The sequence below is a fragment of the Acomys russatus genome, chromosome X (assembly GCF_903995435.1).
Source record: "Acomys russatus chromosome X, mAcoRus1.1, whole genome shotgun sequence".
Classification (NCBI taxonomy): Eukaryota; Metazoa; Chordata; class Mammalia; order Rodentia; family Muridae; genus Acomys; species Acomys russatus.
Genome location: NC_067169.1, coordinates 51817685 through 51831016, shown reverse-complemented (window position 1 = coordinate 51831016; position 13332 = coordinate 51817685). Strand labels below are relative to the sequence as shown.

At 39.7% G+C, this 13332-nt stretch overlaps 1 protein-coding gene and 1 pseudogene across 1 annotated transcript in view; both read left to right on the top strand.

Annotated features, from left to right (window-relative positions):
- The window catches only part of Tex11 (testis expressed 11), a 223002-nt gene that overhangs the window by 32231 nt on the left and 177439 nt on the right, over positions 1-13332 (top strand). Inside the window, exon 8 of the mRNA XM_051141799.1 lies at positions 2565-2650. Within this exon, the coding sequence (XP_050997756.1) occupies positions 2565-2650 (86 nt within the window). The remainder of the gene's footprint in view (positions 1-2564; positions 2651-13332) is intronic.
- Positions 8750-10831, top strand: LOC127184594 (transmembrane emp24 domain-containing protein 2-like; annotated as a pseudogene).

Genomic DNA, 13332 nt, shown 5'->3' with positions numbered 1-13332 from the left:
GCACTGCCTGCTCTTCTAAAGGTCCTGAGTTCAATTCCCAGCAACCACATGGTGGCTCACAACCATCTGTAATATGATCTGGTGCCCTGGTGTACAGGCAGGCAGAACACTGTATACATAATAAATAAAAACATCTTTAAAAAAAGAAAAGGAAAAAAAAGAATTTGGAAATTAAGTGTGCCATGTTTTGGCCATTGATCAGTATTGAGACCAAGCTGTAGTAATAAAATCTTGAGTCCATTGAGGAAGAGAGAGTCATAGAATGGAATGCTGTGCCAGTTTGTTCCTATAAGCTCCATGGGCTAGCTGAGAACTGATGCTGCGGGACTGCAGGCTGGAGCTAGAGATAGCCAGGAGAGTGCAGGGGAAAAGGGAACAGGTAAGCGTCTTTGTATGACTTTGTGGTATCCCTTAGCTGCCAACTTCCAGGATACCTTTCCATCTGAGCTGTAGCACTTACACTCACCATTAAAGGGTAACCTCATTGAAACATTTAAATTTATGTATATGTATACTTATATATTTTTTTAGGAAACTTCAATAGTAGTAGGTTTCCATATGAACTTTTCAAAAGACTTTTAAAATTAGTTATTCCCCCCCATATTTCATCCTCTATCCTGTCCTTCCATCCTCTACCTCATTTAACCCTTCCTATTCAATTACTCCCCTTTTCCCTTTATGTAACCAGTTTCTCTCTCTTTCAAAATTCTCCCCAAATTCTATGGCCTCTTATTAGTTCCTTGACCTCTATAGGTATTCCAAAGAAATACATATGTAAATATTCAAAGCTGGCATCCACATATGAGAGAAAACATAAGATGTTTGTCTTTCTTGGTCTGGGTTACTTCATCCAGGTTGATTGTTTCCAGCTCCATCCATTTAACTGAAGATTATATAATTTTACTTTTCTTAACAACTGAGTCATATTCCATTATGTAAATATATCACATTTTCATTATCTGTATCATATTTTAATTTTCTGCTCATCAGTTTGTAGATACCCAGGCTGTTTCCATTCCTGGCTATTGTGGTAGAGATACTTGAGCAAGTATATCTATGGTAGGTTATAGAATTCTTTAGGTGTATATCAAGCATAGCACAGCTAGATCATACAGTATATCTATTTCCAGCATTTTGAGGAACCACCACACTGATATCTATAGTAGCTGCAACCAATTTTCATTCACACCATTAGTGTAATAAGTGTTTCCTTTTCCTCACATCCACACCAGCATTTATTGTATCTTAGCCATTCTCTCAAAGTAGTTTTGATTTGCATTTTTCTGATGATTAAGGATGTTGAACATTCAAAAAATATATTTCTCAACTATTTGCCATTTCATGTCTTGAGAATTTTCTATTAGTTCTTTGACCTAATTTTTAACTGGGTTGTTTGTTTTCCTGATGTTTAGATTTTTTCAGCTCTTTATATTTTGTAGACACTAAGCCTTTGTCAGATGTGTAGTAGGTAAAGATTTTCTTTTCCTATTTTGTAGGATTCCCATTAACTCAAATGATAATGTCCCGTGCAATACAGAAGGGGTTTGGTTTCATGAGGTTCCATTTGTCAGTTATTGGTCTCAGTACCTGTAGTACCAGAATCCTGTTCAGAAAGTCCTTTTCTGTATAAAATGAAACATTTCCTACTTTCTTTTCTATCAGATTTAGGGAATCAGGTATTATATTGAGATCTTTGATCCATCTTGGAGTTAAGTTTTATGCATGTTGAGAGATAAGGATCTAGTTTCATTCTTCTGCACGTAACTGTTTACTTTAACTATCACCATTTGTTGAAGATGCTACCTTTTCTGCAGTGTGTGTCTTCAGTCTCTTGGTCAAAATTCAGATAGCTGTGTATGTATGGACTTGTATCTAGGTCCTTAATTCTATTCCATCGATCAATGTGGCTATTTTTTTATATCAATACCATACTGTTTTTTAAAATTACTGTTACGGTGTAGTATAATTTAAACCATGGATGATGATTCCTCTAGCAGTTCTTTCATTGATTGGGATTATGATGATTATCCTGGTTTATTTTTGTGGTTCTATATGAAATTTAAGATAATTTAAAAATTTTTTATGAAGAATTGTGTTGGAATTTTGATGGGATTAAGCTGAATCTTAACTTGGTAGGGTGGTTATTTTTACAATATTAATTTTACCAATCCATAAACATGGGAAATCTTATTATTTTCTGGTATCAGATTCCTTACTGGTAGTTTCAAAGAGGCTTTCAACATCTATAAGTAATCTATTGTAATATTTTTATATATAACTGAAGTCCCAACTTGAATGCTTTGTATCTCTCTTATATATATTGAGAATTTTTGATAATGATGGTTATTTATGTAGCCTTGGCTGGCCTGGAACCAGAAAGGCCTCAAACTAATAGAGATCTGTCTTAAATTGTCACTGAGTGCTGAGGTGAAAAGTGTGTGTCACCACTCCTGGCCTATTTTTAAGACTCTAAGCAACTATTATATATTTTTTTTTTACTTGAAGAAAAGAATGAATCTATTTGTTTATTTATTTATTTATTTATTTATGTTTTTATATTACAGACAAAATATCTTCATGTACTCTGTTACAACCTTGGAGTAGAAACAGGCAAGCAGAATAAATGTAGAGAGACCTCATTCTGGCTTAGGTAATGTAAAAAAACTGAAAATTCAGAGATATTATGATAGAGACCAGTTAATATTTACTTTTTAGTTCTTGGGCCATTTAAATCTTTAAAAGCCCAACATGCCAAAATTATTTGGTTCTTTAGCTTGTGTTATTTACAATTCTGTAGAGGAGTAGAAGTGATAGAAAGTATATATGTTATAAAAGAAAACGCAGAGAAACCTGGTTTCTTTTTTTTTCACTTTTTAAAAATTATTTATTAATTTATTCATATTACATCTCAATGGTTATCCCCTCCCTTGTATCCTCCCATTCCTCCCTCCCTCCCATTTTCCCCTTACTCCCCTCCCCTATGACTGTGACTGAGGGGGACCTCCTTCCCCTTTATATGCTCATAGGGTATCAGGTCTCTTCATGGTAGCCTGCTATCCTTCCTCTGAGTGCCACCAGGTCTCCCCATCCAGGGGACGTGGTCAAATATGGGGCACCAGAGTTCATGTGAAAGTCAGACCCCACTCTCCACCCAACTGTGGAGAATGTCCTGTCCATTGGCTAGATCTGGGTTGGGGGAAACCTGGTTTCTTTTCAGTCCATGAAGCTACATGCCTCAGCAGTTTCAATCTGGTGCCAAAGGTATTGAAGATTCCCAAGGGAGTCAGTAGTCTTTACTTCATAGTAGAACCTGATGAAGGTGGATTCTGATGTCAGCAAAGAATGGCTGCTTCCATAGAGTTAGATGAACTCACTGGCAAGAAGAAAAGGCAAGGAGGCAGGCAGCAGTGGGTTTTTTTTTTGTTGTTGTTTTTGTTTTTTGTTTTTGCCAGGACCTCCTCACTATCTGTGCTTTAGCCAGAATATACAGCCCATTTTCAAGAAGACTACTCTTCCTTTAATTAACTGTTCCTGGAAATGCTTGCATATCCCCAGATAGAGACATATCCAGTCAAGTTAACAATCAGTATTGACAATCACAAGTCCACCTCTTGTCAACTTGACACCAAACCATATATTTTTATGTAATGCTTGATTTTCAAATGAAGACAATAAAATGGTGGTAATTTGACCTAATATGATACAATTATCCTACTTCCAGAAAAGAGGAAAAATTCCCTTGAAGGATGACCAGTTTCTTAATGTTGTATAGCTTAAACATGACAGTATAGATTTAAGGGCACTTAACTCTACTGATCTTATGGCTGTTACATTAAATGATGTGGTGGTTTGAATGAAAACAGCCCTGTCTTAGTTACTAGTCTATTGCTGTGAAGAGATATTCTAACCAAGGCAGCTTATAAAAGAAAACACTGAATTGGAGGTCTGCTAACAGTTTCAGAGAGTTGGTCCGCGATCATCATGGTGGGGAGCATGGCAACAGGGAGTCAGGCACAGAGTGGGAGCAGTAGCTGAGAGCTTACATTCTGATCTACAGGTAGGAGATAGAGAGTGAGACTGGGCCTTGAATGGAGCATTGAAACCTCAAAGCCAACCCCCAGTGACACACCTCCTCCAACAAGGCCACAACTACTAATCCTTCCTAAGCAGTCCACTAACTGGGAACAAATCATTCAAATATATGAACCTATAGGGGCCATTCTCATTCAAGCCACCGTAGCCCCCATAGTCCTATTTTAATACTTAGTCTCCAGTTCGTGCCATTTTTTGGGGGAAAGATTAGATGTGGCCTTGTTGGAGGAAATGTGTCACTGGGGGCAGGCTTTGAGGTTTCAAAAGACTCAGGAGATTCCAGGTACTCTCTGTCTTTCTGTCTCTCTGTCTCTCTGTGTCTCTCTCTGTAACTTGTATTTGTAGATCAAATGTGTATTGGTCATGGTATTTTATCTTAGCGTGGAAAAGTAACTAGGGCAAATGCCATGGGGTCAGCCCTGAAATGTACATATAATTAACATTATATGAACTGAACAGATTATATTTAGAAATATATGTTTATACGTACATATATGAAATAACAATGAAAAAGAGGCCATGAATTTAAAGGAGAGTGGGGAGGAGCATATGGGGGTATTTGGAAGGAGGGAAGGGAAGGGAGAAATGATGTAATTAAATTACAATCTCAAAATGAGCAATAAAAGGTTACATAAGAAATGCCATTTTGACTTTAAGAGAAGAAAATACAAATATCTACTTAATACTTATGTAAATGTTCACAGACATATTTTTTAACAAAATAGGATGAAAGACGGTAATTATAACCCTTATTTGGTAATTGGCCAAGTGGCCTTATCTGGTATTCTCTACTATCCATTCTCTTGTCAGTAGGTCTTGGTTCATTGCCTAGGAAGGTGCCACACACTTCCATTCCTGAAGACTCTGGACCATTTATCATCTCACCTCGGTTGGGTTGTTACAAGTTTCTTTTATATATATATAATATTTATTTATTATTATTACAATGTATTTATTATTTATACAGTATTCTGCCTGCACGTGCGCCTGCCCACCAGATCTCATTCCAGATGGCCATGAGCCACCATGTACTTGCTGGGAATTGAACTCAGGACCTTTGGAAGAGCAAACAGTGCTCTTAACCTCTGAGCCATCTCTCCAGCCCCATAAGTTTCTTAATCACAGAATATGATCACAGAACATCAAGAGATATCTTGAGGATCTCTGGAAGTTTAGACATGCTCTTTCTTACCTCTTTTGTGGTAGTCTGGATCAATTGCTCCTGCTCACACTGGAATTTTTTTCTTAGCCAGTTAACTCAAGGGCATCAGAAGCTCAAAGTAACTGACCATGAGGAGATCTTAGTTCCTAGTTCAGTGGAATTGCCTCCTTGGCAGAATCACTCCTCACTTTATAACAAAGACTTTTAGTCCAGCAAAACATAAGGTTGAAAGAATAGGACTGTAAAATTTTCCTTGTGGGTCACTAGGGGTGAGTGAATGATCCATTCTCATTCGCCCATTGATTTCTGGGCTTGTGAATACTGCCCAGGGGAGGAACAGTACCTTATGTTGGATAATGATTCAGAACACATACAACCCTCTGGAGAACCCTGCCCAAGTCTTACTGGCTATTGATATCTAGTTTGCACTGTTTTGTTTTGTTTTGTTTTTTTCAATCTATGAGCATCGGTATGGTTAGGAACATGGTAAAACCTATGACATCCATGAGCATGAGCCCATGAGCTGCACTTCTTTGGCTGTAAAATGAATTCCTTTGATCAGAGACAATACTGTGTGTTATATTGTGAAGATGACTAGGTCCATAGATGATACGATTGCTGAAGCATTATGTTCAGGAAAGGCAAATTCGTAACTAGAATAAGAATCTGTTTTAGTAAGAACAAAGAGCTGCCCTTTTCCATGATGGAAGTAGTCCTCCCATCAAATGTCATCAACCTACTACCAAATCATTGCTTGGCCACTCTGGAGAATTGTGTCGTAAGGAGGCTTTGTCTTAGTCACTGCTTAGTACTCAGCTGCAGCTATAGGCATGTTAGCCTTGGTACATGTTGTCAAGCCTGTACATAAGTGTCATTCCTGCTGCAGTTGTCACTTTCTTCATAGGCCCATTGAACAGTGTCAGGAATTGCCAGGGAAAGAGATTGCTGTATACAGATTAGCTTATCCTGTCTACTTGATTATTCCTCTGCTAAAGTCACCTTTTGGTGCGCATTTAAATGGCGCACACAGAGATGTCTTTACATCTTTTGTCTGTTTGGAAAAGTGTATCTACACACCCGTTCTCCAAATATTTTCTTATCATTTCTAATAATTTACTTTCTAAGTCGCCAACCATCCAGTCATTTGCTACTACCCAAGAATCAATATATAACTACACATCTGGCCATTATTTCTTCTAAGCAAAGTGTATTACTGTGTGTATTTCCTGAAATGTTCAAAAGTCTCACATGTAGAGACAGTAAATCTCCTGCTCCTCATAAGTAGCGAATAGGACAGCAAAAGTATTTATAGTGCACAGATCTTTAAACAGTTTACCCATCGATTACCTATGCTCTCCAAAGTACTGGGAAAGTCTTTATCAACTTTTGGTGTAGTAGAATTAGAAAGCCAGCTCTGGAAACCACCAAACCCATTAGAGAAATTTATCCTTAACAATTCTGTTTCTTAGTAACTACTCTTAGTAATAAAACCTTTATTAGGTAGAATTCTCTAGAGGAACAGAATCAATAGAATGTTATATATTATTAGAGGGACTATATTAGGTTAGCTTAAAAGATAGGGGACATGTAGTCAAACAGTAGCAGTCTACACACTGGAGAGACAGAGAGTCCAAGAAGCTGAATGGCTTCACAGTCCCAATGTGTCTCTAAAACCCTGAAAGCTCCCTAGTGCTGTTGGCATGACTACATACTGCATGGCGGAGAAGCTGGAGTTTGAGGTGAGAGGCATGTCTCAGCAGCAGCAGGTCAGGAAGAAGGAAGGTGCACACTACTTTTTTCTTGGATCTCTTTATATCTCAATCACCTATAAGTGTTACAGCTCAGATGGAAAGGTTGTAGGATTAGATTTTTTTCGAAACATGCTTTATTTAAGGTTCTTAAACGCTTCTACCTCCCTTCCAACCCACCAACCAGAGGTAGGAGAGAAAGAATGTTAGTAGGAAAAGGGGATTGTGTGGACCTGTTTAGAAGTAGTTTCTTGGGGGGCGATTCCACTCTTCGTTGTCAGGATACCAGGAGTCCAGTTCAATAGCAAACACCAAACAGAAACAGAAATCAATAGTGGCTGTATGATCCAGTAGAAATGAGTTAGTGGAATACCATGAGAAGTTCTCTGGCACGCGTCTCTCTATGAAGTAAAGATCAGTGAAGCATTGCACGGGCGTAGCAATGCAATGGTGTAGTCTCATTGTCTGTGGGGTTCTATTTATAGTCTTTCTAAACATCATGTGCCTTTTCAGGTGTCTGTTTTCAGGAAATCACCACATGCCTTCTCACAAGACAGCTTCCAGAAAAACATCACATTACATAACTGAGTTTTTAAAGAAACCAGAATCTTCCACTTCAAAAGGTATTCTGGCAATTGGAAGCCAAGGAATACCACAAAGTTACACTGCACAATAAACCTCACACAAGAGATTTATTGGGAGGGAGAAACCCAGGAGGGTAGCTGCTGCTGCTTTGGAGAGAAGCAAAAGAGAACTAGGCAGGAAATAGGATTTACATAGGATTTCTCATGGAGGTGGGGGGGGGGGGGGGGGGGGGGGGTGGAGGAGGAGATTTCTAGAGTGACCTAGGATTGGTAGGATATTTTTCTTAGGGTGGGCCCAGGGGCTTGGCCACTCTCCTGCCATGGGGCTGGGAATGGCTGTTAATAGCTATTAGGGAAATCTGGCGTGGCGGGTGGCTGGCCATTGGAGCTCCTCAGGGGCAAGGCTTACCAGGGAAAGCAATGTCTGCTGTTCAGGTTGGCGTGGATAGCCAACATTATCCACTGGAGGTGCCATCTATTTTGAATGTACATCTATCCTCTTAATTCTTTCCAGAAACACCCTTGCAGACAGGCCCAGGAATGTCTCCTATGTGATTTCCATTACAGATCATTTGATTCCTCTCCTCTCCTCCTCTTCCCTTTCCCCCTCTCCTCCCTTCCCCTCCCTTCCCCTCTCCCTTTCCATTTTCTTTTTCTTTCTTCTCCTCCCCTCCCCTCCTGTTCCCTGTCCTTTCTGCTTCCTTTATTCCTTTTTCCTTCCTTTGAAGCTCTGTTTTAAATCATCCATCCTAGAGTTTGCCCATACTGGTTACTACCTAGTCAAATTTTAGTGTGTTATTTTCACCTTTAGGTGGGATCTTGGTTTCCTGGAAACTTTTGATATTTGCATAGCATCATCTGCACTTGAAATTATGTAAAGTGACTTTGTGTTTATTTTTCCAGAAAGTCTAAGCAGTCTGCTAATTTCCTCCTGAATTTATGGTAGCTTCCACTATTGCAGCACTAGATATGCTACATCCAAGTTTCCTGATGTTGGTGTGTTGTTACTGTCAGTATTAGAGTGAAATCTAAGTCCAAGTTTGTCCCAATTCTATAAATGGTGTATTTTTCAGCATAAATCTTAGGACTCCACAAAGGTAGTTCCTCTAGTCCCCTAACCTTTCCCTTTTGCTGGGGTAGATCAGATATTCATAGTCATAGAGATGTGGTTTGACCACAGAAGGATTTTTGCCTTTTTCCGTCAAGTGATCAGCATCAAGCTCTGTCATACATGTGACCAATGCCACAAAAATGTCAAACAGCCTGCCAAACATAACATCAAGGTAGCTGCTTCCTACAGTGTTAGAGGTCTGCTTAAGACCATTGCAATAAGTCATTAGTAATGCTGGCTTGAGCGGCAGTTTGATAGATGAGTGGTGCTGCGTGTCTATTCTTGACAGTTAGGGCTTTACCAGAGATTCTTCCCGTGGGCACTCCACTGATTTTCCTTGAATCTTCTGAGGATAGTGTGGTGCAGTAACAATCACTGAACTGTGTCTGTAGTTAGACAGTTGGTGAAGGATCTTACTCACCTGCCCTCTTGCTGTCCACTTTTCAAAATACTCATTTTTATACAGATGATAATTTATCAAAATTAATGTGATATTTTATATGTATATGATATTATAAAATTATCATAATCCAGCTTGCTAGCAAATATATACACTCATATTTTTTTGTGATTCCAATTTTATTTTAAAAATAGAACAGTGATTGAGAGAAATACTACAGTTTTACAGTATTATTCATGTGTATGGCTTAAACTCCATTATTGCAGAAATCAGTTCTATTTTATTCTTCTACCTCTTGGGGCTTACAATAGTAGTTTACACCTCATAACTGGCTAAGACTTTTCACTCATATTATTATCTCCCCTTCCTAGTTATAACATTTAAGATTATCTATCAATAAATTTTACATATAAAATGAAATTTATTAATGTTTAGTCACCAAGCTGTAAATTAAACCTTGAGAAGTTAGTTATTCGGTTATTTGCTTCTTTGAATTTGACTGTTTTTTAAATCTACATCTAAGTGAGAACTTGCAATATTCATCTCTCAGTGCTTTGCTTATTTTACTTAGCATAATGCTTTCCTTATTCATTGGTGTTGGGGCAAATGAAAGAATTTCCTTTTTATTCATGCTTTTGTGTGCTCGCATGTGTGCACGCGTGTGTGTGACATTTTCTTTATCTGTTCTCCTGTTGATGGAGTTGAGTTGTTCCATGTATTGGCTATTCTGAGCATAGGAGTTCCTATATTTCTCCTATACTAATTTCATTTTCTTACTGACCTGCAACCATCTCCTCTTTTTCCTTCTTCTGTTCCCCTTTCCCTTCTTCTTTACTCTTTTACCTCTATCCACTTCTTAAACTTGTAATTTCCTTGTCTGACTTTGGTATTATGGTAATACTAGCCGTATAAAAAGAGTTGGATATATCTCATATTTTTCTAATTTTTGAGAAAGTTTGAGCAGTATTTTATTACTTGTTTTAAAAAATGTTGTTGGCTGAGGGGGCAGCTCTGGGAGCTGCAGTCTGCGTCTTGGCTTTGGCCCATGCTGCACCATAGTGATACTTGCAGAGCTGCTGGTGCTGCGGGCCTCATCTTCGGGCTACTTTGTCAACTTTGAGGTGGAGTCTGAGGAGTGCTCCTTTGAGCAGGTCACCTCAGGCACCAAGATGGGCCTCATCTTCGAGGTGGCAGAGAGTGGCTTCCTAGACATTGATGTGCAGATCACAGGACCAGATAGTAAAGGAATCTATAGAGGAGACAGAGAGTCCAGTGGGAAGTACACATTCTCTGCCCACATGGATGGGATGTACAAGTTCTGCTTTAGTAATAGGAGGTCCATCATGACTCCAACGATAGTAGTGTTCATCATTGACATTGGGGAGGCTTACAAAGGACAAGACACAGAGCAGAAGCTCATCAGAACAAGCTAGAAGAAATAATTAATGAGCTGGCAGTGGCAATGACAGCTGTAAAGCACGAACAGGAGTTTATGGAAGTCTGGGAGAGAATACACAGAGTCATCAATGACAACACAAACAGTCCTTCTTTAAAGCTCTTGGTCTAGTTGCTATGACACTGGGACAGATTTACTACCTGAAGAGATTTTTTTTTGAAGTCCAAAGGATGTTTAAAAGGCCTTTTTCTATTGACCCTAAATTCACAATTTTCTTGTTTATCAAATACCTTGGTCATAAGAATGTCACAGTTTATACATTTTTATTTTATGAATAGTCAGTGACTTATGTTTCTTTATAATTAGTAGGTGTTGGGGAAAACCTGTTTTGGAAAGTTAGAGTGAAGATTTGACATTTGGTTGGCCTGTAATTCTTACCTTAATGCCGCCCCATTATACAGAACCTTTCAAGATTCCAGAGGCTGTTAATGCTGTATGGGACTGTGCTCTATTTTGCTTTCACCTTTGGTTTTCATAATAAAATGTAGTTTGTTCTGAAAGTAGCTCACAGCCTGACAATTTTTTCTTAGCTGACTGCATTCTAGGAGTCCCTGAGCTGTGGGTCATCATCAGAGGTTCATTTTGTTGAGTCATTATGGCAACAGCGAACTGAATCTTGACCCTTCTGGCCCTGCCTCAGGGCAGAGTGACCTGATAGGGTATTTTACCAGTGTGAGCACTCATACTTTTAAACTAAAGATTTGTCCCAACACTTCTCCCTAAAGGTTTATATAAAATCTCAGAACTGAATCATCTCTATTGGAATTGACACAAGTAGCTGATAGCTTAGTCGTTTTCCCAGGTGTCAGAACAGACTGCGGGTCCCTTCTGTGCTGCATTAGCATGTCCATTGTTGGCAATTAGGAAGAGCCAATTCGCTCACGTGGAAGCCTGCACTTCTCACACCAAAGGGTTAAAGCCTCTTGGATTGCTTGCAGTGATAGACAGCCACTGTTGTCCTTTTAGTTCATGGCTTTTGGGCCCTTGTCTTCAATGTCAGTGCTAGGGTTTTGTTTATCCTTTGGAGTCTTTCATTTTTTTTTTGCATGTCAGTTTTGTTTATATTAAATGAAGGTACTCTCTGATGATGGGTTTAATGAAAGGTACTCTGCTTTCTGTGTGGGTGGTCCAGGATTATGTGGTGACTGATGTCTGTTACCTGGATATTTTATTTTTCCTTTTGGATCTTGCAAGGGGAAAACTACAAGTAACAATTTTAATAAATTTAATTTAAATTTGTTACAGGTTTTTATGTTCAAGACAAATAATTTCACAACCTTGCATGATATCTTTGCAACAATTTGTTTTTGATAAGGTGACTTAAACCCTAGGGCAGCTGTTACATGCCAATATTCTGTGTGTGTGCTTGGAAAAACTGCCTCTGAATTCTATGAACTGAATTTCACTGACTGAACTGACTTCACGAACTAAACAGAACTGTATGAACTTGAACTCAACTGCATTCAATTGAACTGCACCAATCTCCACACTATCTTTCCTGTCAAGTTCTTGTGAGAGTTGAGTGTAGCCCATCTCTTGTCTCATTCTCTAATTTATCACTTTGTCTGCTCCTTTGTCTGTCACTTTCAAACCTTCCTGCTACCTTCTAAAAACTGTTCTTTCATTGTTTAGGATTAAAGTGTGTACTAAGGGCATGTCTGCATTCTAGCCAGATCATACTGTAATGCAGGACATTTCTGCATTCCAACCAGATCACATAGACCTATGTGATCCCTTGCCAGAGCAGCCATGTTCCTGGATTAAAATTCCTCTATAGACAAGGCAGCTCAGTTAGGGAATGGGATCCAATGGCAGACATCAGAGTCTGAGAGAGCCCCCCTCCTGCCCCAGTTTCTGGGGGATCCATATCAAGCATAAGCCCAACATATCTCTCTCTCTGTCTCTCTGTCTCTGTCTGTCTGTCTGTCCGTCCCTCCCTCCCTCCCTCCCTCCCTCCCTCCCTCCCTCTCTCTCTCTCTCTCTCTCTCTCTCTCTCTCTCTCTCTCCCTGCATATGTATATGCAGGGAGCCTAGGTCCAGTCCATGCATGCTCTTTGGTTGGTGGTTCAGTCTATGTGAGGTCCCATGGGCCCAGGTTAGTTGACTCTGTATGTCTTCTTATGGTGTCCTTGACCGCACTGGCTCCCTCTATCATTTTCCCCAGTCTTTCATAGGACTCTCCAAGCTCTGTCTAATGTTTGGCTGTGGGTCTCTGTATCTCTTTCCATCAGCTGCTGAATGGAACCATGCTAGGCTCCTTGTCTTCAAACATAGCATAGTAACATTAATAGTGTCAGGGATGGGTTTTCTCCCATGGGATGGGTCTCAAGTAAGGCCAGTCTTTGACCATTCCTTCAATCTTTGCTCCATCTTTGTCCCTGCACATCTTGTAGGCAGGACAAATTTTGGGCCAAAGATTTTGTGGGTGGGTTGGTGTCCTTATCTACTGGAAGTCCTGCCTGGTTACAGGAGGTGGCTCCTTCAGACTCCATATCCCTAGCTGCTAGGAGTCTCAGCTAGGGTGACCCCCCATAGACTTTCTTGGGCCTCCCCTATTCCTATGTCTCTGACATGTTACAGAGACTCACTCCCGCCCACCTCCTGTCTGGCCTCAGTGGGAGAGGATGTGCTTAGGCCTGCAGCAACTTAATGTGACAGGGCAGGTTGGTACCCATAGGGACATCCCCCTTCTTTGAGAAAGAACGGGGAGAATGGGAGGAAAGAGTGTGTGAGGGGGACTACGAGGAGAGGGGAGGCTGTAATCAGGATGTTAAAGCCA